Source organism: Bos indicus, chromosome 7, assembly GCF_029378745.1.
Source record: "Bos indicus isolate NIAB-ARS_2022 breed Sahiwal x Tharparkar chromosome 7, NIAB-ARS_B.indTharparkar_mat_pri_1.0, whole genome shotgun sequence".
Lineage (NCBI taxonomy): Eukaryota > Metazoa > Chordata > Mammalia > Artiodactyla > Bovidae > Bos > Bos indicus.
The window spans coordinates 16165881-16190106 of NC_091766.1; the positions used below are offsets into that span (position 1 = coordinate 16165881).

Genomic DNA, 24226 nt, shown 5'->3' on the forward strand with positions numbered 1-24226 from the left:
TTGTTCTCATTTGTAGTGGGAGGGGCATTCCCTGCGCCAACTGGTCGCGGGTCCCTTTAAAGCGTCGCCACACTCCGCGCGACCTTCCAAGCATGGCGAGGGGCGGGGCTGCGGCGCGCCCTGCGGTGAATAATTTAAAGGGGCCGCGTCTGCGGCGCTGGGCGGAACGCTAACGGAGTTGGCGAAGGGTGGACCCCAGCTGCGGCTCCTGGGTGAGTCCGGGTTTCCTTGGCACCCGCAGGGACATCCCTTCGCGGGTTGTTAGCGAGCCCTCGGCTTTCCTAAGATCTGTCTTCCGTCTATTCTCGGTATCTCTCGACTTCCTGACTCTTACCCCGCTCCCCCAGCTCCCGGCAGGTGTTTTCGCACCGGTAGCCAGGTGCATCCTCGGGTGGGAGAAGACCAATCCCCTGTGAATTTTCCAGGTACGGTCTCAAGGGCCCAGTGACTACCCCAGATTTCCATTAATCCTCTGAGGTTGCCAAAACAGTCTCAGCTTCCCAGGAAAGTCAGTGATAATTCCAGCATTCTTCAGTATCACGCTCCAACGACTCCAGGGATGTGCCCAACCAGTTCCGATTTTCTCAGTGATAGTCTTACATGCTTCGCAATCTCGATAACTTTCTATCGACCCTTGGTAACTCCAGCGTCCCTGGTTACATCTCCCAGCAATGGTCCCAGCCTCGTTCCCCGAGTCCCATCAGAAAACCCCTAAATTTTACTATTACGTGACAGTAAATCTCCAGCATCAACCAGTAACACTTTGCGAGCCCACTCCACTCCAAGCATCCCAGGATGCTACTGAGACCTCGTCATTGCATCACGACTCCTTGTGAAGGCGCTCCTGGCAGCATTCCAGCGGGAGCCAGGCATCTCCCCAGCCCCATGACTCGGGCCCGGTTTCCCTGGGGTGCGGCATCCAGTGTTCGCAGAGAGTGCAGGGGTGCGGCCTAGGGATCGGGTCAGGATTGATCCTGAAGAGGGGGCCACCTGCTGGAGAAAACCGTGCCCCTTGGGGAACCTGTTCTCTGGCTGCTGATAATAGGTGTCCGACCGGCTGCCCTTCAGCCCCAGGGTGGGGCTGGACGAGTGGGGCGTCAGGCCGGCCTGGTAAGTAAGGAGACCCTGGTGGGGACCCGGGAACCCACCTCACTCCCTAGCTTGGGCCCCGAACTCAATTTGCCCCACCCTCCAGCCGTCCCCAAGCCGGCAGAGAAACCTCCCGGCAGTAAGGGTAAGAAGAGGGCAGGGCTTGCTGCAGGGGAGAGGCGGCCCAGAGTGACGACTTGCCCGGGTTGCTCCGGCTTCTCATTCCCCAGGAGTGCCAGACGTGCAGCCCTGCCTGAAGAAACAGATGGACGCCCCGCTGCAAACCGGAATGGTAAGGGTTGGAGGTTGTGCGCCTCCGCGGGGACTACGGTTCCCGACGTGCTTAGCGCGCATCAGCGCGGTCCCGCGATAACTAGGCTGCGTCTGTTCAGGCTGAACTACGTTTCCCGGCGTGCACTGCGGGCCGCCGAACCTCCAGAAAGAGTTGACTCCCCCGGGGAGGGAGCCGCGCTGGCCCATTTTGCAGATGGGGACGTCGAGGGCCGAGCCGACTGTGATCTCCGGGGCGGACTTGGCTCCGTTGGATGGAGTCCCAAGCGTCCCGACCCCCGGGGAAGGCTTGGCGGGGCCGGTATGCGATGCGCAGCCTGTGCCGTTCGTCCCGCAGGTGCTGGGCATGATGATCGGGGCTGGAGTCGCGGTTCTGGTCACGGCCGTGCTCATCCTGCTGCTGGTGCGGAGGCTTCGAGTGCCGAGTGAGGACCCGGAGGGCCTTTGGGGGCTGTTGAGGGATGGGAAGGTGAAATGTCTGGGCCCGTGAGTCAGTAGAGATGGGATTTGCTGGAGCCCGCACGCAGCGTCCCCATCTTTCGCCGCGCGGAGTATGCGTATAGCTCAGAATGCCCCTCTCCGCACTTATTATCCCCAGAAGCTCCAGCCCCGGACGGCCCCCGTTACCGATTCCGGAAGAGAGACAAAGTGCTTTTCTATGGCCGGAAGATCATGCGAAAGGTAAGTCTGGGACCCTCTGGGGCTCCTTTTGGCCACACAGAGGCCCTGCCCTTTTCCTAGTTATACTTCTTAGTAAGCCCGCCTCCCTCCTTGATTAAGGGCCTTGGATTTGCCCCCGCCTCCTTAGGGTCTGAACTGACAGTTGATGCATCCCTCTCACTCCCACCCCCCTTAATTCTCCCAGGTGTCACAATCCACTTCTTCCTTAGTGGACGCCTCCGTCTCCACCACTTCCCGCCCACGCATGAAGAAGAAACTTAAGATGCTCAACATTGCCAAGAAGTAAGGCTGTGCTGGATGTACCCGGGGCTATGTTCAGGGCTTTTTGAGTGATCAACCCACACCGAAGCGTGCATCTCAGGCTTCTTTGAACCCTATGGACTGTCTGTCTCAGGAGTCTTTCCACGTCTGTGGAACTGTTTCAGAGCTCTCCCCTACCAGACAGGCTGTTTCTGTTCCTTGAGGGCTCTCTCAGTGATGTTTCTCTACTACAGAAGTATCTATGATTTATTTAATCCCCAGTTACTATCTCTGGCTTTGGTGGCTCAGTGGTAAAGAATCCACCTGCCAATGCAGGAGATGTGGGTTTGATCCTTGGGTTAGGAGATCCTCTGGAGAAGGAAATGGCAACCTACTCCAGTATTCTTGCCTGGAAAATCCCATGAACAGAGGAACCTGGCAGGCTACAATCCATGGGGTCACAAAGAGTCGGACACAAATTAGCAACTAAACAACAACAATGCTATCTTGGATGTCTTGCCTTGGTCAAATCTCCCCACGTGAGAGGGCTTATTCCAGGGTACTCCAGGGTGTTTCTGCGACCTGCTGGAGGGGTTGTCTCTACCTTTTGTTCCCCGGCGGTTATCTCAGCAGTCCCTCTATATCAGAAAGCATCTCTCTATGTCACCTTCATTGCAGTTCTTCTACTACAAGAAGACTACGTCAGGGATTTCTGTTCCCTAGGAGTCATCTCAAGAATCTTTTCACACTTGAGACAGGAAGGACATCTCAGGACATGTCATCATAAAAGGGCTACCTTGGGGTTTCTGAGCAAGGCCCTCCCAGAGATCGTTCTAAGCTGAGAGCTGGCTGTGGGGTCTCCTGACAATGTAGGGTCTACATGAAGGTCTGTCTCAAGTGTTTCTTCACACTGAGGCGCTATGCCAGGGCGGACCACAGTCAGTAGGTGTGCTATCCCATGACTTTCTATGACTTGAGCAGAAGGGCTGTCTCTAGGTCTTCCACAATGAGTTGAGGGTCTGTCCAACTCCTGGGGGGCAGTCTCATTGGCTGCACAGCCTTGAGGAGCTACCCTGATATCACCATGACCTTCAAAGGGCTATCTCACTTCTCTGTGACCTAGATAAGGGCTAGCCCAAGGATCTTCCTGATCAGAAGGGGAACCACTGTGCGATTCCTCTGTTCTGTGGAGTTTAACTCAGTTTGAGCTCATTCTAGAGGGTCTATCTTGAGCATTTTGTAACCAGTGGAAGGACTGTCTCAGTAATAACTATGCCTTGCAGGGCAGAGCTATCTGAGGTCCATGATCAGCAGAGGAGCTGTATCTGGATTCTCTGTCTGTAACCAGAGCTATCTCAAGAGCCTCTGTAGCCATCCAAGAGGCTCTCTCGGGGCTGTCTGAGGCTTGGGAGGAAGGGCTATCTCAGGGATTGTTATAAAGAGCAGAGAGGCTGCATCTGGGGTCTTCTGATATAACAGAAGCTACCCCAGGGGTCTGCCTTCATGAGGGAGGCTGTATCAGGAGTCTAATCTGTGATTGCCAGCTGATGGACTATATCTGGAGTGCCGTGATGAACATAGATGATTTTCCTGGGGTCTGCTCGTATCTTGGAAGCTATGTCAGGAGTCTGCCCAATGAGAGGTTCCATCTAGGAAGCCTGTGACTAGTGGAGGGCAACCTCAGAGTTTTACATTAGGGGTCAGCAAGTTTCTTCTTTTTCGAGCCACATCTTAGGCTTTGCAGGCTGCATACAACGGTAATGTAATGACTCAATCCTGCTATTGTATCATTAAAGCAGCCACAGATATGTGTAAATGAATGAATATAGCTGTGTGCCAATAAAACTTTATGGACAAAAAGGAGGTGGCTGGCGTGGCTGGCCTGATTTGGCCAGTGGGCCAGAGTTTGCTGACCCCTGCTCTAAGGACTCCAGGAAGGGCTCTGTGGGGGCAGGAGGATCTGAGGTCTGCCTGAGCCTTCTTCCTGCTCCCCACTGTCCCCATCCCCCTCTCCTGCCACCAGGATCCTGCGCATCCAGAAAGAGGCGCCCACGCTGCAGCGGAAGGAGCCCCCGCCTGCTGTGCTGGAGGCTGACCTGACCGAGGGCGACCTGGCCAACTCCCACCTGCCCTCCGAGGTGCTCTACATGCTCAAGAATGTCCGGTCAGTGTCAGGGTACAGGCAGGGGCATTGCAGAGCTGGGGCTGACCTGACCTCCTCATATCCACAATTCCCCACCTTCCCTGTCCAGGGTGCTGGGCCACTTTGAGAAGCCACTCTTCCTGGAGCTCTGCCGCCACATGGTCTTCCAGCGGCTCAGTCAGGGTGACTATGTCTTCCGACCTGGCCAGCCGGATGCAAGCATCTATGTGGTACAGGATGGACTCCTGGAGCTCTGTCTGCCGGGGCCTGTGAGTGTACCACCCTGGGGGGCTCTGTGGGGCAACAAGGTGGGTGGCAGGACAAGCATGGGTGCCACGGTCACGGGACAGACAGTGGTTTTGGTCAGCAGGGTTGGTGGTCTTTTTTTTTTTTTTTTTTTAATTTGGGCCGTGCTGCATGGCTTGCAGAATCTCAGTTCCCTGATCAGGGATCAAATCCAGGCCATGGCAGTGAAAGCACCAAATCCTAAACACTAGACCACCAGGGAACTCCCCAGGTTGGTGGTCCTTATGAGATGTACAGGCAGGAGTCAGGAACGGATGCCCAGGGGCTTCTGGGGTGGTCAGCACAGCCACTGGCTAGTTAGCGATGCTGGTCGGAAGGTTCATGGGGTCAGGATGTCAACGATCACCAGACTACATGAGAATGAGGGCTAGTGGCTTGGTCAGGGGGCAAGATGTGGGTCAGCAGGGTAAGGGCAGCACTGGGCAGTGCTCACCCCACTTTGTGTGTCTCAGGACGGGAAGGAGTGTGTGGTGAAGGAAGTGGTTCCTGGGGACAGTGTCAACAGCCTCCTGAGCATACTGGATGTCATCACTGTGAGTCACCAGTACGGAGGGGTGTGGGGACAGTAGGAGGCCACACCCACCAGACTGGGTAGGAGAGGGTCACCCCAAGAGCCCCCATCTCTGATGGGTCTCTGATGTTTCCAGGGGTCCCTCAAGGAATGGCATTGGGAAGGGGCCAGGGGAAGCAGGCAGGGGGCTCTCACCACCCCGACCTTGACTCTCCTTGTGCCCCCTGTGCCCCCAGGGTCACCAGCACCCACAGCGCACTGTGTCCGCCCGGGCAGCCCGAGACTCCACGGTGCTGCGGCTGCCGGTGGAGGCCTTCTCAGCGGTATTCACCAAGTACCCCGAGAGCCTGGTGCGGGTGGTGCAGGTGAGTGGGCGGTTCACTTCCTTCTATGACCCCCGCCCATCACAGGCTCCTGGGGGCTGGACCCAGCTGCCAAGAGGCGCTCACGATGGGCTTATCAACTCTGAGCAGCCAGACCTCGCCAACTCCTCCTCTGAGCCGCCTCCACCCCATCTTCCCAGGCTTCTGCCACCTGATTGTGGGTTTCTCCCTGGCTCCCATGGCCCTGCCCAGCCCCTTCCTGCTCTGATCTTGACCTCTGACCTTAGCTCCCTCTCCTTCTCCCCATCCATGGCCCCACCTCCAAGTGCTAGGTCCCCACTTTCTCCCGGGGCTCACCCTCTTTCTCCTTGGCCCCCTCCTCTGCGGACCACGCCCCTGAAGATCATCATGGTGAGGTTGCAGCGGGTCACTTTCCTGGCACTCCACAACTACCTGGGACTGACCAATGAGCTCTTCAGCCATGTGAGTTGCCTGCAGAGCACCAGGAGCTGGAGGGGTGAGTGACGCCTGCCTCCCCCGGACATGCCACAAGTATGCTGTCTGCCCCTAGGAGATCCAGCCACTGCGCCTCTTCCCTAGCCCGGGCCTCCCACCCCGCACCAGCCCAGTGCGTGGCTCCAAGCGGATGGTCAGCACTGTGGCCTCAGAGGAGCTGAGGGAGACCCCTGGCCGGCCGTCTGACCCCACTGGGGCCCCACTGCCCGGGACTGGAGGTACCCAAGGTGACTGCTGCCTGGCCCCCAGGAGCTCAGGTTGACCCAGCCTCTGCCCCTCAGTGCCTGTCTCAGTTCCTCAGGGACTCCCACCTAACTTGCCCAGCCCCCCAAAAGTGAAAGTGTTGGTCACTTTAGTCATGTCTGACTCCTTGTGACTTCATGGACTGTAGCCTACCAGGCTCCTCTGTCCATGGAATTCTCCAGGCAAGAATACTGGAGTGGGTAGCTATTTCCTTCTCCAGGGGATCTTCCCAACCCAGGGATCGAACCCAGGTCTCCTGCATTGTAGGCAGATTCTTTACCATCTGAGCCACCACGGAAGCTCTCAGCCCCCCAAGAGCCCTTTCAACTAGGTCTCCAGGTCTGCCTCCTGCCTAGTCCCCCAGAACCCCTGGCCTCAGTCCCATGGGCCCATTGGAATTGCTTTTCCTAGTCCCCCAGTCCCCAGGAACTCTGAGCTGACCCCTCCTCAAGCTCCCTTCAGTTCCCCACCCTCTGATCCTAGCTGTAGACCTGGGGGCTCCGAGGGGCCGGAGCCTAAATATATGTCTCCTCCAGGGGACCCAGTGAAGCCCACATCCCTGGAAACCTCCTCAGCCCCCTTGCTGAGTCGCTGCATCTCCATGCCAGTGGATATCTCAGGTTTGGGGCACCAGGTGGAGCTGGGAGAGGCTATCAAATATCATTTATTTACTTATTTTTGCCTGCAGTGGGTCTTCGTTGCTGTGCAAGGGGGCTACTCTTCATTGTGGTGCACGGGCTTCTCAGGCAGTGGCGTCTCTTATTGCAAAGCATGGGCTCTAGAGTGTGCACTCAGTAGTTGTAACTTAGTAGTTACTCAGAGGCATGTGGGATCTTCCTGGACCAGGAATAGTACCCTGCATTGGCAGGAGGATTCTTAACCACTGGGTCACCAGGGAAGTCCATCTGCCTCCCAGTCTTGATTTTTCTCATCCACGAAATAGGAATATTGGGAGCATTTCTCATGTCTTTTTTTCTGTGGGTCCTTGTTGAGATGGTGCTCTCCGCACTGTAGTGAGAAGGGTTGCAAGGGAGAGAGAGAGGCGATGGATTAGTCCATGTCTTTCCGGCTGCTGCCCGGGATAACGTTATGTAGATAGTGTTTGCTTAGATTCCCACTATGGTTACTCTGATCTTTATTGCATTTATTGCCCCTCATCCACCGCAGGCTTGCAGGGTGGGCCCCGTTCAGACTTCGACATGGCATATGAACGGGGCCGAATCTCTGTGTCCCTGCAAGAAGAGGCCTCAGGAGGGTTCCAGGCAGCCTCAGCTCGGGTAGGGCCTTGTCCTCTTCCCCTGCCCCTGCCTCCTGACTCCAATCCCCTCCTGGAACCCTGGCCTAGCCACAGGTGGAGTCTCCCAAGGAGGAAGGTTTGGGGGGAGCATGGAGGTCACAGACCCTCCCCCACAGACTCCCAGTCAGGAGCCCCGGGAGCAGCCAGCAGGCGCCTGTGAGTACAGCTATTGTGAGGACGAGTCGGCCTCCGGCAGCTGCCCCTTCGGGCCCTACCAGGGCCGCCAGACAAGCAGCATCTTTGAGGCAGCAAAGCAGGAGCTGGCCAAGCTGATGCAGATTGAGGTGGGCAGCCCAGGGCATCTAGGGGACCAGGTAAGGGGGGTGGTAGGCATCGCTGGGCTGTCTCAAGCCCCTATCCTTCCTCACCAGGACCCCACTCTTCTGAATAGTCGAGTTCTGCTACATCACGCCAAAGCTGGCACCATCATCGCCCGCCAGGGGGACCAGGTGAGTCTGACCCTTGATCTCTGACCCTGCAGCTCTGACCCGAGACCTCTCTCTCCCCCTCTCTGGTCTCTGATCCTTGCCTTTTCACCTTACATGTAGACCTCTCAGTCTGTGATTTCCAACCCCTGACCTTTGGATCCTATGATTCTGACCCCCAGCCCTCCCTCCCCAAGTCCTGTGGACCTATTTACCTTTCCCCTCCAAACTTGAACCTTTTACACTAGGACCCCCACCCCAAGATCTCTCTTCCCTGCCCTTGGCCATTCCTACAACCTCCATTTTTCTGACCTTCGAAATCTACAACATATTCTGATGCTGTATTTCTTATCCTAGGTCCCTGCTGGGATGGGGGTGGGTGGGGCTCACTAAATGGGTGCGGGTGTGAATCTGGCCTGGAGGCCAGGAACCAGCCCTATGAGCCCCACGAGCTGGATTTCATTGCCCCTTGATGACACGCAGGAGGTGGAGGAAACCACTAATCTGCCCATTCTCCAGATGGGGAAACTGAGGCCCTTTTGTGACATCACAGCTGGGGAGCACAGGGGAGGAGGGTTAGAGAGGGAACCAGAGTTGCAGCCCTTGGGTGACCTTGGGTGAATCATATAGAAACTTCTCATCTTTCCCACCTGTGGAATGGGGTCGGGGGTATGTGGCTCATAACTACCTGCAGGAACTGTTGTGAGGATCAAGCAGGAAGTACTCAGTTCTGAGCTGCTAGGGTGTGTGCAAGGGTGACCAGAGGGAGGTGTGCTGACAGAAGGATGGGGAGGTGACAGTAAGGGTGACATGACTTAAGTGCTGAAACCGCAGCAGCACCCCAGGCTCAGGAGAGGGAGGTCTGCGCTTGGAAGAGGGGATGGCCCAGCTGTTAGCTGGCTGGGCGATGGTGGTTTTTATTTTAATTAGATTCTAGTTGATTTGTTATATCACATGATCAGTTTGATTATATTGTCACTTTGAGCTGCTCAATGCAGAATGGGCTCCTTCCTGCAGAGTACATTTGGTGGCAGTTGTTCAAGGCCCGGCTGAGGAAGTGTGGTCACATCATGGCCCTTGCAGGGGCCCCTGGGCCCTGCTTATCTGGAAACCTCTGCTGGGCTCAACTCAGCCCAGCCCAGCCCAGCCCAGCCCAGCCTGCTAACATACCAGGCTGGTGTGCAACCATCAAAGGCTCCTCAGGGTCTTCAGGACTTTGTTAGGGACAAAGCTGGTCTGCTGTGCCCCTCCCCAAACCATGCACAGTGGGCGAGGTGGAGACAGTTTGGCCCACCCCCCTGGGATATTTGGCCACGTGGAGACTTTTTTTTAAGCTTTTCTTGAGTGTTTTTGAGATCAGGTTTTACTTATTTCCTTATTCATTTATCTGGCTGTGTCTGGTCTTAGTTGTGGCACACAGGATCATCCTGCGTCATGTGGGATCTTTTGTTGCGATGCATGGACTCTCTAGTTGTGGTGTGCAGACTCAGTTGCTCCACGGCATGTAGGATCTTAGTTCCCCAACCAGAGATCCAACCTGTGTCCCCTGCATTGCAAAGCGGATTCTTAACCACTGGACCACCAGGCAAGTCCCACAGGGTGACATTTTTGATTGGCTTGGGAGGGTGGTACCGTCACCTAATGGCTAGACACCAGGGATGCAAAAGGCACAGGCCAGCCCCCCACAACAGAATTATCCAGTCCAACATGTCAGTAGTGCCAACGTTGAGAAACCTTGCTTTCCACAAACATTTCCCAGAGTATATTTCACGGAACACCCCTATCACAAGGGATCTGAGTGCAACAGGTTTGGGGAACACGGGCTGTTTTAGTCCTTCTTGGAAGTGCCCAGTGAACTCATTAGCATATTCAAAGCTCTGAGAAGTCCTGCAGTTGGGGGGTGGTGAGGAAACATGTTTCCCAATCTGAGGATGAATGGCAGCCTAATACTAGTCACTCCCATTGTATCCCAAACCCAGGCTGGGAATTCTGTCTTAGAAGGTTCCAGCATGTGTGTATGTCCCCCACCCCTCCCAAGGATCCTTGCAGTGTTTTGGTGCTCACCAGGGCTTTGTGGGGTGTCGTACAGGTTTGTGTGCTGGATGAGGAAGGAACATTTCTGTCTCTAGGCAGTTTCAGTTCCTTACTTAAGAGGGTGGTACAGAGTGGTGTCCAGCTGGGCAGGCTAACCAGAGGGGAGAGGGGTATTTGCTGTGTCCCAGGCTTGCTGTGGAGAAGGCAATGGCACCCCACTCCAGTACTCTTGCCTGGCAAATCCCATGGATGGAGGAGCCTGGTGGGCTGCAGTCCATGGGGTCGCTAGGAGTCGGACACGACTGAGCGACTTCACTTGCACTTTTCACTTTCATGCATTGGAGAAGGAAATGGCAACCCACTCCAGTGTTCTTGCCTGGAGAATCCCAGGGATGGAGGAGCCTGGTGGGCTGCCATCTATGGGGTCGCACAGAGTGGGACACGACTGAAGTGACTTAGCAGCAGTAGCAGCAGTTAGCAGGCTTGCTGTAGGGCCAAAAAACACCAGCAGGGGTCCCCTGCCCTTGAGAAGCTCACAGATAGACCTTTCACTCAAAGGATGATACAGATTGTTGCTAAATCATATAGGCTTCGTGCTACAAAGGGGATGTCCTCAGTTCTACAACCTCTGATTTAGGCAGAGCAGTGTCTCTGAGGAAGTGACCTCCAGTGAAGTAGGAAGAACAAAGAGAAATTAACTAGGTGCAAGGGGGAGGAAAGAACATTTTAGGCAGAGGGTACAGTTTGTGCAGATGTCCTGTAGTGGAGCTGTCCCATCTGGAAAACAAAGGAAAACCAACAAGGTTGGAGCAGAACACAGGAATTGAGAACAAAGGGGTTTTTTGTTGTTGTTTTGTTTTGCACCAGTCAGCTTGTGGGATCTCAGTTCCCTGACCAAGGATTGAACCTTGGCTTCAGTAGTGAAAGTGCCAAATGCTAACCACTAGACCACCAGCGAACTCCCCAAAGGGGATTTTTTTTGTGTGTGTGATAATTTTAGAGCTGTAATTCACACATGATACAGTTCACCCATTTGAAGAGTACAATTCAGTGGTTTTTAGTATATTCAGAGTTGTGCAACCATAACCACTGTCGATTTGAGAACATCCCTTTAAAGAGAAACACCACACTCTAAAGCCATCGATCTCCTACCTCCTAACCAGCCGCAGCCCTAAGCAACTACTGATCTTATGTTTCTATAGATTTGCCTGTTCTGGACACTTCATATAAATGGAATCAAACAATATGTGGCCCTTTGTGTCTGGGATTCTTTCCCGTAGTATGATGTTTTCAGGCTTCACCCATGTTGTGGCATGTGTCAGTGCCTTATTCCATTACTGCTGCTGCTAAGTCGCTTCAGTCGTGTCCGACTCTGTGCGACCCCATAGAGGGCAGCCCACCAGGCTCCGCTGTCCCTGGGATTCTCCAGGCAAGAACACTGGAGTGGGTTGCCATTTCCTTCTCCAATGCATGAAAGTGAAAAGTGAAAGTGAAGTCGCTCAGTCATGCCTGACTCTTAGTGACCCCATGGACTGCAGCCTACCAGGCTCCTCTGCCCATGGGATTTTCCAGGCAAGAGTACTGGAGTGGGCTGCCGTTGCCTTCTCCGATTCCATTACAGCTGAATACTATTCCATCATAGAAATGAACCACATTTTGGTTCTCAGTTCATCTTCTGATGGACATTGAGTTATTTCCACCTTTTGGCTAGTATGCATAATAGCGTGATTCAGGTATGAACATTATGTACACATGTCTGTGTGGATATATTTTCATTGTGTCCTAGAGTTGAGTTGCTGGGTCATAGGGCAACTCTGGAGAAGGAAATGGCAACCCACTCCAGTATTCTTGCCTAGAGAATCCCATGGACAGGAGCTTAGCAGGCTACAGTCCATAGTGTCACAAAGAGTAGGACATGACTTAGCATGCATCATGTGGTGATTTGTAATGTTGAGCATCTTCATAGGATCACTAGCCATTCATACATCCTTTGGAGAAACGTCTATTTGGAGCCTTTGCCCGTTTTTAAAATTGTGTTGTCTTTTTAGTGTGGAGTTGTAAAAATTCTTCACATATTCTGAATAGCAGACCCTTAGCAGATATATGATTTGCAAATGTTTTCTCCTAGCCTGTGGGTTTCCTTTCAGTTGATAGTGCCCTTTGAAGCTCAAAAGTTTTTAACTTGGATGAAGTCCAGTTTATCCGTTTTTCATTTTGTCACTTGGGCTTTTAGTATCATATCCAAGATTCCATTGCGTCCACGGTCCAGTGTGACCATGATTGACTCCTGTGTTTTCTCCTTAGAGTTGTATAGTTTAAGCTCTCACATTCATGTCTTTGATCCATTTTGACATGATGAAAGGTGAGGCTGCAACTTTGTTCCTTTCCATGTAGCTATGCAGTTGCCCAGCACAAGCAAAGAGGACCTAAGCTCAGCCATGCTCCTATGTAGCCGGTCTTCCCAGCCTCTTGCTGACCCTGTTGAAAAGAATTCCTGCCTCTTAATCTGGGCTGCGATGGGTGATCTATTAGCAGCATCTGGCACCCCACTCCATTTGCCTAGAAAATCCCATGGGCGGAGGAGCCTGGTAGGCTGCAGTCCATGGGGTCACTAAGAGTCAGACACGACTGAGAGACTTCACTTTCACTTTTCACTTTCATGCATTGGAGAAGGAAATGGCAACCCACTCCAGTGTTCTTGCCTGGAGAATCCCAGGGACGGGGGAGCCTGGTGGGCTGCCGTCTATGGGGTCGCACAGAATCGGACACGACTGATGCGACTTAGCAGCAGCAGCAGCAGCAGCTGTGGGTGCTGAATGGGAATATAAATACATGTGCTGCTCAGCTCAGTGCTATGGAGGGCCTTCACTACCTCCAACTTTTCTTTCCTTAACCTTTTCCGAGCTCACAGACCCGAGCTGTGGGTGGAGTGTTGCCCGGATGCCCATCTCCTGGCCCCTCTCCCACAGGATGTGAGCCTGCACTTTGTGCTGTGGGGCAGTCTGCACGTGTACCAGCGCATGATCGACAAGGCCGAGGACGTGTGCCTGTTCGTGGTACAGCCCGGGGAGCTAGTGGGACAGTTGGCTGTGCTCACCGGCGAGCCCCTCATCTTCACGCTTCGAGCCCAGCGTGACTGTACCTTCCTGCGGATCTCCAAGTCCAACTTCTACGAGTACATCCTGGGCCCGATGTTGGGGCGGGGGTGACTCAGGGGGTTCCCCGACCAACTCCATTCTGCCCTACATGAGGCTATGCCTCTGACCCTCCACACTTTTCAACGGCACTTGAAAAGCCGTTTTCACTTTTTGAGCCCTTCCTGTCCCACCCCCCAGGCCATCACCCAACTCAACACTCCCTATCGGCTGTTCCTGGGCGCCCCCAGGCCCATGCGCCCCTGCCCTTTGCCTGCAGGATCATGCGTGCACAGCCCAGCGTGGTGCTGAGCGCCGCACAAACCGTGGCCGCCAGGATGTCGCCCTTCGTGCGCCAGATGGACTTCGCCATCGACTGGACAGCGGTGGAGGCGGGACGCGCACTGTACAGGTGCAGCCCCCGCCCCTACCTCTTCCTTCAGGTCCTGCCTACCTTCCTACTCTGACACCCGCACCCCCACCGCAGGCAGGGAGACCGTTCAGACTGCACCTACATCGTGCTCAACGGGCGGCTGCGTAGTGTCATTCAGAGGGGCAGCGGCAAAAAAGAGCTGGTGGGCGAGTACGGCCGCGGGGATCTCATAGGAGTGGTGAGCATGGCCCCACCCACTGATCTCTAACCTCTTCCAGTCCAGGTTCCCCCCACCCCCAACATATATTTCATCCCGGACAACAGGATGGGGCACTAAACGCGCAGCACCCCCCCCCACCCCCCGCCTCTAACCTTCTGTACTCCACTTTCTCCAACTGCTTTCCATGGGGCGGGGAGATGGGGGCAACCTCATCAGCGTAGTGAGGGACCCTCACCCGGTGTGGCACCCTCTCCTGGCCTCTCTTTCCCCGAGCTCGGAGATGGATAGCGAGGCTTCGTTCCGCCTTCTGTCTGCACCCACAGTCGGTCTTCCCCTTACCTATCAGCCTCCTGGCTCATTCAGCCCTGGTCACACACGCGATCCCCTAGGTGGAGGCGCTGACAAGGCAGCCACGTGCCACGACGGTGCACGCGGTGCGCGACACAGAGCTGGCCAAACTCCCCGAGGGCACCCTGGGCCACATCAAACGTCGATACCCGCAGGTGCAGCTCGTTGGGCTGGGGGCTGTTCTCCTAATGGAGATGGGACAGATGAGTGGGGGTGTGGCCCTAGAGAGGGCGGGGCCTAATGGGTGGGGAGGGGGTTCGGGTGCAGATGGAGCCCTAGGGAGGAGCTGAAGCCTCCAAGTGAGGGGCGGGGCTCGTGGGGTGGGGCCCAGGTAACGGACCCAGGCGCCCTGGTCAAGAAGGAAAAAGTGGTACTCGCAGAGTTGCTCCTGCAGTCTAACTGGACCGCCGGCCTCCAACGCCCCAGGTCGTGACCCGCCTCATCCACCTGCTGAGTCAGAAGATTCTGGGGAATTTGCAGCAGCTGCGAGGACCCTTCCCAGGTGGGAGCCTGCAAGCGCCCGGGAATACTGGGGGATGTAGTCCAACGCCGCAGAACGTGCTGGGGGAGGGAGCCTTGAGCCTAGGGCATGCTGGGAGGTGGAGTCCGGCGTATAACCTGCTCTGGGTGGAGCTTGAAGCAGGAAATGGCAATCCGAGTTCTAGTGCATGCTGGGGGATGAAGTTCGGGTTCCTGGGCATGCCGGGAAACGGAGTCCTGGAGCCAGGGCTGCTTCAGTTCAGTTCAGTCGCTCAGTCGTGTCCGACTCTTTGCGACCCCATGAATCGCAGCACGCCAGGCCTCCCTGTCCATCACCAACTCCCGGAGTTCACCCAAACTCATGTGCATCGAGTCGGTGATGCCATCCAGCCACCTCATCCTCTGTCGTCCCCTTCTCCTCCTGCCCCCAATCCCTCCCAGCATCAGGGTCTTTTCCAATGAGTCAACTCTTCGCATGAGGTGGCCAAAGAGTTTCAGCCTCAGCATCAGTCCTTCCAATGAACACCCAGGACTGGTCTCCTTTAGGATGGATGTTAGTGGAATCTAAAGCGTCAGTCATGACGAGAGGTGGGCGTCTTAGGGGCAGCCCGGTTCTGGGTGTCAGAGCTGGCTGGAGGATGGAGTCCACCTACTAGAAAAGGAACGCCTAGACTAACGTGTGCTGGGAAGTGTAGTTTGTGGGGTGGTGTTTGGGGCCTAGGGTATATTGGAAAGTGACTTCAATAGGTTACCAACATGGTGGGAGATGTGGTTCCTGGTCCTGGTGGATGCTGGGAGTTGTATTTCTCAGTTTCAGTGCATGCTGGGAGGTGTGGTTCCCTTCCAGGGCATACTGGGAGGTGAATTTTCCCAGCTAGGATACACTGGGAAGTGGTCGGATTTGAGGCGTGCAGAAATATGGGCCCGAGGTTTTCAATTATGGTGACCTGACCCTGGACTAGCCTAGGCAACCTCTACTTTCCTTTTTCGCCTGGGGGCTTCTGCCCAGTCAGCCCTGACACCTGGATCTCTTGGGTGGGGCCAAGGTGAGCCATGGCAACGAATCATCCCTACACCCAGAGTCTTCCCCGACAGACTTTCCCCCTAGTCCTACACTCTGTGCCCAAGTACACTTTCACTCCCACTCTGTTGGCAGGACACCCTTGATGTGATTCTGGGGCAGCTATGGGGCAGGGACTTTAAAAATTTCAGACCCCTGAGAACCTCTCTGTGATGCTACGAAGACAGTTTCTAGTGAGCATCTAGTGTGTGCTGGGCATCCTGCAGTGTGCAGGGTGGTGGGAAAGTACACAAGACAGACAAAGCCCCTAGAATGGCTTATGGCTTGGCTTGCAAGATAACAGTTTTTAAAATACAAAGAAAGAGTACAATGTCAGTTAAGGTACTGTGTAGAAAACGAGAGTCTTGCTGGGGCGTGACTAACCTAAGGAGGCAGGCTTTTCTGAGGACAATGAGCAGAGACTTGATAAATGAGATGGGACAAGACAAGACTCCGAAAGGGTTTGGTGGTGTTGAAACACTTTAAGGGGGAAAGTGAGTGAGGGGGAGGAATGGGCCAGGGCAAGTCTTGTAGCAACCAGAAAGGCATTTGAACTTGTTTAGATTGTTATAATCTGAGCAAACTCTGGGAGATAGTGAAAGACAGGAAAGCCTGGCATGCTGCAGTTTTTGGGGTCCCAAAGAATCGGACATGACTTAGCAACTGAACGACAACAACAGAACTGTTATAGGAATTGGTGGAGAAGAGGCAGTGAGAGGTCTGATCAAGAGATGGGGTCGATGTTTTAGTCTAAGGTGTATGCAGAGAAGCTGAGATGCAATAGGTGGGTCAGAAACATCTTTATCTCAGTCTAGTTCTGTGTTCAAGTCCTCTTAGTGGACAGAGACACCCCCCGCCCCACCCCGCCCAGGCGAGAATGGGTAGGGGCACAGATCAAGTCCATGTAGGCAGAGTGGAAAACAGAAAGGGTTATACAGTTGTGTAATGGATCCCCCTGAGGAGACTGGGCCAAAACTGAGGGTCAGATAACCACATCTTATCAAGGACAGTGGTTGAGGCTGTGGGACGAGGATTGAGACCATGATCTTCAGTATGGCGTCACTAAGCCTCAGCTGAGGGACAAGGAGAAGGGATTTCTGAGAAGGTGGGGGAGAGCTGACCTTTCCAAACACAGGACCGCACAGCAAATACCATCCTTTGGGGTCTCAGCAGGCTCGGGACTAGGTGTCCCCCCTCACTCGGAGCTCACCAACCCCGCCAGCAACCTGTCAACAGTGGCAGTGCTGCCTGTGTGTGCCGAGGTGCCCATGGTGGCCTTCATGCTGGAGCTGCAGCACGCTCTGCAAGCCATTGGTCAGTCGTGGGCAAGGGCAGGCCTTTGGTCTGCGTGGGGCAAGGCGCATGTGGGTGGGGCATCGGTCAAGGAATGGAAATGCCTTGGTGGGTCAGGGTGGGGGTGGAGCTGGAACAAGGCCCTGTAAGCCAAGTAGGTGGTATTCTCTCATGGGAGAGGCCCCACCTCTGTTGGCCCAGGTTCCTAAACACCCTTCCTCACTCATCCATCTCCAGGCCCCACGCTCCTCCTCAACAGTGACATCATCCGGGCCCGCCTGGGGGCCTCTGCACTGGACAGGTGTGTGTTGGGGTATGGGGACGGGGAGCACAGGGATGAGCTCAGAACGTAGGATTCCTTCAGTTTCATTTGAGTTCTAGGCTGTGAAACAAGGAGCGTGGGCCCCCATCCCTCTGGCCACTGGGGAGACAGTGGGGTGAATTGGTCCCTAGAGGATGCAGTCATGTCTAGGCCTTGAATGTCCACATCCACGTCCCCACAGCAGTGGAGCTACATGGTCTCTGAGGGCACAGACCCCTGACCAGCCCCAAGATGACCCTCCCCACTCCCACCCTAGCATCCAAGAATTCCGGCTGTCAGGGTGGCTGGCCCAGCAGGAGGACACGCACCGCATCGTGCTCTACCAAACAGACACATCGCTGACGCCCTGGACTGTGCGCTGCCTGCGTCAGGCTGACTGCATCCTCATCGTGGGGCTGGGCGACCAGGAGCCCACACTTGGCCAGGTCCGGAGACCAGGCACAGTGACCCCTATCCCTGGGATCCCGCCCCAGGCCCTTGGGTGCCTGTGCCGGGCCATGTGCACCTTCACCATTGGGGCTAGGTGGCCAGGAACCCAGGGGGCCAGCTGTGGGGGGCGAGGAGGAAACCACCGGTGAGAGTGACTTCAGTCCTCCTCACTCCCACCCCCCCATGCAGCTGGAGCAGATGCTGGAGAACACGGCAGTGCGCGCCCTCAAGCAGCTGGTCCTGCTGCACCGCGAGGAGGGCGCAGGCCCCACACGCACTGTGGAGTGGCTCAACATGCGCAGCTGGTGCTCGGGACACCTGCATCTGCGCTGTCCGCGCCGCCTCTTCTCACGCCGCAGCCCGGCCAAGCTGGTGAGGGGTGCTGTGGGGCGCAGGTCCACTGGCAGAACCCTTCGGGGGCGTGGCTAGTGGAGGGGTATGGCTTAGAGGCCAGAGGGGCGTGGCGGTGTGTTGAAGGTCCAGAGGGTGCCTCTTACACCCCCATCCTTATACGCCGTGTCTCTCTCCCCTCATACCAGCACGAGCTCTACGAGAAGGTTTTCTCGAGGCGCGCAGACCGGCACAGCGACTTCTCCCGCCTGGCGCGGGTGCTCACGGGCAACACCATCGCCCTGGTGCTGGGCGGGGGCGGAGCCAGGTGAGGGGTGCGGTCAGTGCCGGCACGGGCGGGACCAGGTGCCTTGAGGGGTGGAGCTGACTCCTTGAGCAGGATCCCACAGGGACTCGGCTAGCACCACGTTCCTTGCTGGTGGGGGAGACTGGAGGAGATTCCTGGGGGTGGGGCTTAGGGGATCCCCAGCAAGTCACTGAGTCTCCTCCACCGTGCAGGGGCTGCTCACACATCGGGGTGCTGAAGGCATTAGAGGAGGCGGGGGTCCCCGTTGACCTGGTGGGTGGCACGTCCATCGGCTCCTTCATCGGGGCCCTGTACGCCGAGGAGCGGAGCGCCAGCCGCACTAAACAGCGGGCCCGGGAGTGGGCTAAGGTGTGCGTTATGGGGAAGGGGTGGGGAGGTGATGGGGAAGGGTCCCCCCACCCCAGGAGCACCCTGAAAAACCTGACCTCAGAGGGGCTTCTGGACTTCTCCTGACCCTCCCTGACTTAATCCTGTGAAGCCCATCCAGATGCTTATAGAGATACCTCCAGGACCTTGGATGACCCCTGTGACTTCCAGGCTAGTGATCCTAGCCCCCAGCTCCCAGCTAGAACAATCAAGACCCTTAAAGACCTACTAGTCAGTGACCCCCAAGTAACTCCTGTTTGACCCCAGCTCGCTCCTCACCCCTAGAGCATGACTTCGGTGCTGGAGCCTGTACTGGACCTCACCTACCCCGTCACCTCCATGTTCACGGGGTCAGCCTTCAACCGCAGCATCCACCGTGTCTTCCAGGACAAGCAGATCGAGGTACATACTTCCCCCATGCCCCCCCCACCCCTACCCCTCCCCATAGGCGTACCCAGTCCTCCTGGATCGCGGTCCCTGTTCCTGCAGGACCTGTGGCTGCCATACTTCAATGTGACCACGGATATCACCTCCTCAGCCATGCGTGTCCACAAAGATGGTGCGTGCCCCCAGGCGGCCCAACCACAACCACTGGGGCCGTTTGGGGAGTGGGTGCTGGGGGGGCAGCCAAGTTGTTAACATGAGTGACCATCCCTCCTGGCCTGATTGCTGAGCACTAACCGTCACCCACTAATGCCCCAGAGGGCCCCAGGTATGTCTGTCCTGGGGAGGGCGGGGGGGTTGGGAGACTTGTCGGGCGCCTCACCCCCTCACCCCCCGTCCCCGCAGGCTGCGTGTGGCGCTACGTCCGGGCCAGTGCCTCCTACTGCCCCTACCTGCCCCCGCTCTGCGACCCCAGGGACGGGCACCTGCTGGTGGATGGGTGCTTCGTCAACAACGTGCCAGGTCAGCGAGCCCACGGGGCTGGCCGGGCCTCTGAGTGCGTCTGAGTGTGCCTGTGCGTGTCTGTGTCTGTGTGTCCCGCTGGGCAGGCTCCCTGTGGCGATACGTGCGTGCCAGCATGACTCTCTCGGGCTACCTGCCGCCGCTGTGCGACCCCAAGGATGGGCACCTCCTCATGGACGGCGGCTACATCAACAACCTGCCAGGCAAGTAGCCACCTGCTCATCCCCCTGTGTGGACACACGGGCGAGCTCACAGCTGGTATGTGCATGTGTAGGATGCACGCATGTGCTGTGCTGGACATGCACATACACACACAAATGGGTGGGGTGCCTCCACCACCAGCTTTCTCTCACACCTGCTGACTTGAAGCATGCAGACAAGAGACAGGGGCATTTGCAACTTAAAATTCCATACACACAGAAGCGTGCAAACACAAGTAGACACCTATGCTGGCTACACAGACGCTTGAGGTCCCATAAGCCAGGGATCCACACAGTTCGCTTGCACACCAAGTTCAGCCCCCTGCCTGATTTTATAAATAAAGTTTTATTGGCACACAGCCACTCCCGGTCATTAACCTTTTGTCTGTGGCTGTGTCTGTGCAGCAGAGTCAAATAACTGCATCAGAGACCACACGGCCTAAAAAGCCAAAATAATTTTTCCTCTGGCCTTTTATGGTTTGCCAACTCTGGCACAGGCAGTCCAAATAGATACATGCACTCACACAACCACATTCATGTGAGCAGGTGTGTACAAACTCTGATGGACAGGCATGCTTGGACGCACAAGGAAACATACACAGACGTTGATCTAGGGCCATGTGAAAGGAATACAAACAGTACTGGGTGTGTGTACAGAGGTATACCCCACCCAGAGGTGGGTGTATTCACAAACATACAGACAAGAGTTGCATATATCTGATAAGGGTGCATACGGCACGCGTGCACACACAAAAACTTGTGAGGGACACAAGCAGTCTGATGGAGACTCAGGTGTCTTTGGGGAATGGGCGTGGCTATAGGACCTGTCCATAGGCACCCCCACACACAGAGACCCTCAGTGGGGCACACAGACTGTGACCACAGCACCCCACACACACTGTGCCATCACCCCACCCCTTCCCCTATCCATCCTGCTCCCCTGAATCTCCTTGAACCAGCTCTTTGTTGTCTTGCCTCAGTCTTGAGGTCTCTTATTCTACCTGGATTCTCTATCCTTCCATATCTCTGGCCACTGATCTCTGTCTCTTTCTCCCACCTGTCTCTGTTGCTATCTCTGGTCCCCTGTGTTTCTCTTCCCTTGGCTGTGTCTCCTGGTATCTTTTTTTGTTTTTAGCTGCTCTGGGTCTTCATTGTGGTATGTGGGCTCTTTGGTGAGGTATTTAGACTTTCTCTAGTTGCAGTGCAATGGGGCTTCTCCAGTTGTGGCACAAGGGCTTAGTTGCCCTGCAGCATGTGGGATCTTAGTTTCCTAACCAGGAATCGAACTCATGTCCCTTGCATTGGAAGGTGGATTCTTAACCACTGGACCAACAGGGAAGTCCCTCTCTGGGTGTCTTTATTCCCACATCTCCCTGTCAGTTTCCTTCCACCACTGTCTCCCTGCATCTCAGACCCACTGTCTGTTTCCATGACTGATCCCTTCACCTTTCTTTCCTGATGTCCTTACTATACTCTCTCTCTCTGTCACTCTCCTTCCATGTCTCTGTTCCCCATGCATCTGACTTCGTGTGTCTTTCCACAGTGATTTTGTCCCTGTGCTCCATCTTCTCCATTCCCTTGGCCCTGGTTCCCCAAACCCCAAAGCGCCAACACCCAACCCCACTTCCCACACATCATCAGCCTCTACATCCATCCATACATACCCCTTTGCATGCCTACATGTCGTTCACATGGTTTTTTAGCATGACCATGTGAGTGATGGTGTTTGTGGGACTGGATTGATCTTCCCTGCCCCGGTACTGGTGGGGAGCCCCCAGCTGACTCCCTGGCCCCACAGCGGACATCGCCCGCAGCATGGGTGCCAAGACAGTCATCGCCATCGACGTGGGGAGCCAGGATGAGACAGACCTTAGCACATACGGGGACAGCCTGTCTGGCTGGTGGCTTCTGTGGAAGCGGCTGAATCCCTGGGCAGACAAGATCAAGGTTCCAGATATGGCAGAGATCCAGTCTCGCCTGGCCTACGTGTCCTGCGTGCGACAGCTGGAGGTTGTGAAGTCCAGCTCCTACTGTGAGTACCTGCGCCCACCCATCGACTGCTTCAAGACCATGGACTTCGGGAAGTTCGACCAGATCTATGTGAGTTGGTGAGAGCCACCTGGTGACAGTGTGGTGGGCCGGTAGACCTTTACTTCTGAAAGCCCAAAACCACAGAAGGGGAAATAGTCTAGGGCTTTGTTTGGGATCTAGGGGGAATAGAACGGTAATCCATTAGTGATGTCTACAATGAGTGTCACAAGGGGGCGTGGCTGCACATGCGCTATATATCAACTACCAGGCAAGTTGCGCGGCCTGAAGCACAGTGTAGAGATTTCTAACACCATTTCTGTGTTGGTGGGAATAAACACCATGGTCAGTTAGTAATGTCTGCCACAGGTTTGTGATGCACTGAATGCAGTAGTGTGTAATGTGCCACTGGTCCAGAAAAATGGATCTTAGTGCATGCCAAGAGAAAATGGTCAGTAGCTGGGGACTTCCCTGGTCCAGTGGTTAAGATTCAGAGCTTCTGCTCCAGGGGGCGTGGGTTCAATTCCTGGCTGGGGAACTATGATCCTGCCTGCCACATAGTGCAGCCAAAAAGAGAAAAAAGAAAGCATCAGTAGCTGCCTGTCCAGTGCGCTGAGTAAAAAATGTTTGATGCCCTTTCCAGGCTCACTGGGAAGGCAAGCCATGATGGATTAGTGATGTCTGTAGTGGGCATGGGAGATGGTGATATTTAGGGGTATAGCACATATTTGCAAGGGCTTCCCTGGTGGCTCGGATGGTAAAGAATCTGCCCACAGTGCCAGAGAGCCAGGTTCCATCCCTGGGTCAGGAAGACCCCCTGGAGAAGGGAATGGCTACCCACTCCAGTATTCTTGCCTGGAGAATTTCATGGACAGTGGGGACTGGTGGGCTACCGTCCATGGGGTCACAAACAGTCGAGCATGACTGAACGACTAATACTTAATTGTAGAGCTTGAAATAAGCTTACACACTGCCACCTGTCCTTTGACACTTGACACACTCCGTGGGGCTGAGTTGGGAAAGAAATGTGCTAAGACAGATTAGTAATGTTTGGTAGGGGCACAGGATCACAGGACATGGGGGTGAGTGTGCTAAGTACACCCAAGTCTGAACTTTATGTAGTCTCAAATGCCAGGTCCTACAGAGCAGCAGGCTTCTGAGGGGCCAGGGGAGGAGCAGGCATGGTGGGGATAAGCAGAGAGGAACATTCTGGGGGTTGCACACATGGCCCCAAGCCCCCTTCATTTCCTGCAGGATGTGGGCTACCAGTATGGATCGACCGTCTTTGGGGGCTGGAGCCGGGGCGACATCATTGAAAAGATGCTCACAGACCGGTGGTCTGCCGACCTGAACGAGAGCCGCCGTGCAGACGTAAGCTTGCGCCTTCCTCCATCAGCAGGGCCCCTCTGACAACAGATTCCCCCCCAACCCCAGTTCCCTCTGGACCCCGGCCCACCCCACCCCCACCCCCCGAACACACACACCTCAGATGACCGCCGAGAGCCTCATCCACATTACCCGGCAGGTGCTCGCCTTCCCCAGCTCTGGCTTCACCGACTTGGCGGAGATAGTGTCCCGGATCGAGCCGCCCACCACGAGCTACGTTTCGGTTTCCGACGGTTGTGCTGATGGTGAGGGACCGAGGGCCACCCTAGGAGGGTGGGGATGATGTACGTGGCCGGAGAGGTCAGACCAGTCCTGAGCCGCGTCAACTTCACCCACGCCATTCCAGGGGAGGAGTCGGACTGTCTGACGGAGTATGAGGAGGACGCGGGCCCTGAGTGCTCACGGGACGAAGGGGGCTCTCCGGAGGGCGCAAGCCCCAGCACTGCCTTGGAGATGGTGAGAGGAGGATGGCCCGGGCCCCCCTCCCCACCGCCCGCGCAGTGGGGAGACTCTGCTGATGTGCCCCCCCGGCCTGGGCTGTGTGATGACACATGCAGGGCGTGGGGGGCCACCCCTTGTCCCCACAGGAGGAGGAGAAGTCGATCCTCCGGCACCGGCGCTGGCTGCCGCAGGAACCCTCCAGCCCTGCTGCAGATACCTGAGGACCTCCAGAGGGGTCCCTGCCTTGAGCTAGACAAGGGGTGAGCCCTATGGGGGTGGCTCACTCCCCCTCTGCCTGCTGCTATGCCTGTGGCCCTTTGGGTCCCCCTTGACCCCCAGGGCCCACACACTGGACTGGCCTGTCCCCCCTCCCTGGCATGGGGGAGGGGCAGCACTGCACTGATGACCCTCGATCAGTCACACCAATAAACCTTCCCCTCTTAGAAGTGGCCTTATGTCATCTTTGGGTTCAGGGGGCACCTC

The 24226-nt window shown here is 55.7% G+C and overlaps 1 protein-coding gene and 1 long non-coding RNA gene across 11 annotated transcripts; one reads left to right on the plus strand and one right to left on the minus strand.

The window, feature by feature from the left end:
• Positions 1-85: 85 nt before the first annotated feature.
• PNPLA6 (patatin like phospholipase domain containing 6) lies at positions 86-24189 on the plus strand. 10 transcript variants are annotated; one of them, XM_070792011.1, is made up of 35 exons: positions 138-212; positions 348-425; positions 1320-1381; positions 1718-1805; positions 1979-2061; positions 2246-2343; positions 4325-4465; positions 4554-4713; positions 5203-5283; positions 5498-5626; positions 5987-6067; positions 6156-6327; positions 6880-6963; positions 7511-7620; positions 7757-7924; positions 8012-8089; positions 13069-13274; positions 13514-13645; positions 13721-13844; positions 14216-14329; positions 14601-14676; positions 16885-17028; positions 17245-17308; positions 17586-17754; positions 17948-18130; positions 18298-18416; positions 18608-18764; positions 19068-19184; positions 19272-19341; positions 19775-19891; positions 21687-21988; positions 23171-23287; positions 23442-23547; positions 23649-23758; positions 23860-24189. In XM_070792011.1, the coding sequence occupies exons 3-35, from the start codon at positions 1355-1357 to the stop codon at positions 23962-23964; spliced, it is 4032 nt and encodes a 1343-aa protein (XP_070648112.1). In that variant the 5' UTR covers positions 138-212; positions 348-425; positions 1320-1354; the 3' UTR covers positions 23965-24189. The 10 variants fall into 10 exon arrangements, with proteins under 10 accessions (XP_070648114.1, XP_070648112.1, XP_070648111.1 ...); XM_070792013.1 differs by lacking the exon at positions 348-425 and having other exon boundaries at positions 86-212; XM_070792010.1 differs by having other exon boundaries at positions 138-1110; positions 1196-1381.
• LOC139183838 (uncharacterized) lies at positions 6990-14290 on the minus strand. Its single transcript, XR_011567393.1, has 2 exons — positions 14166-14290; positions 6990-7351 (listed from the first exon to the last, which is right to left on the minus strand). It is a non-coding gene; the product is annotated as an uncharacterized lncRNA (long non-coding RNA).
• Positions 24190-24226: the final 37 nt, after the last annotated feature.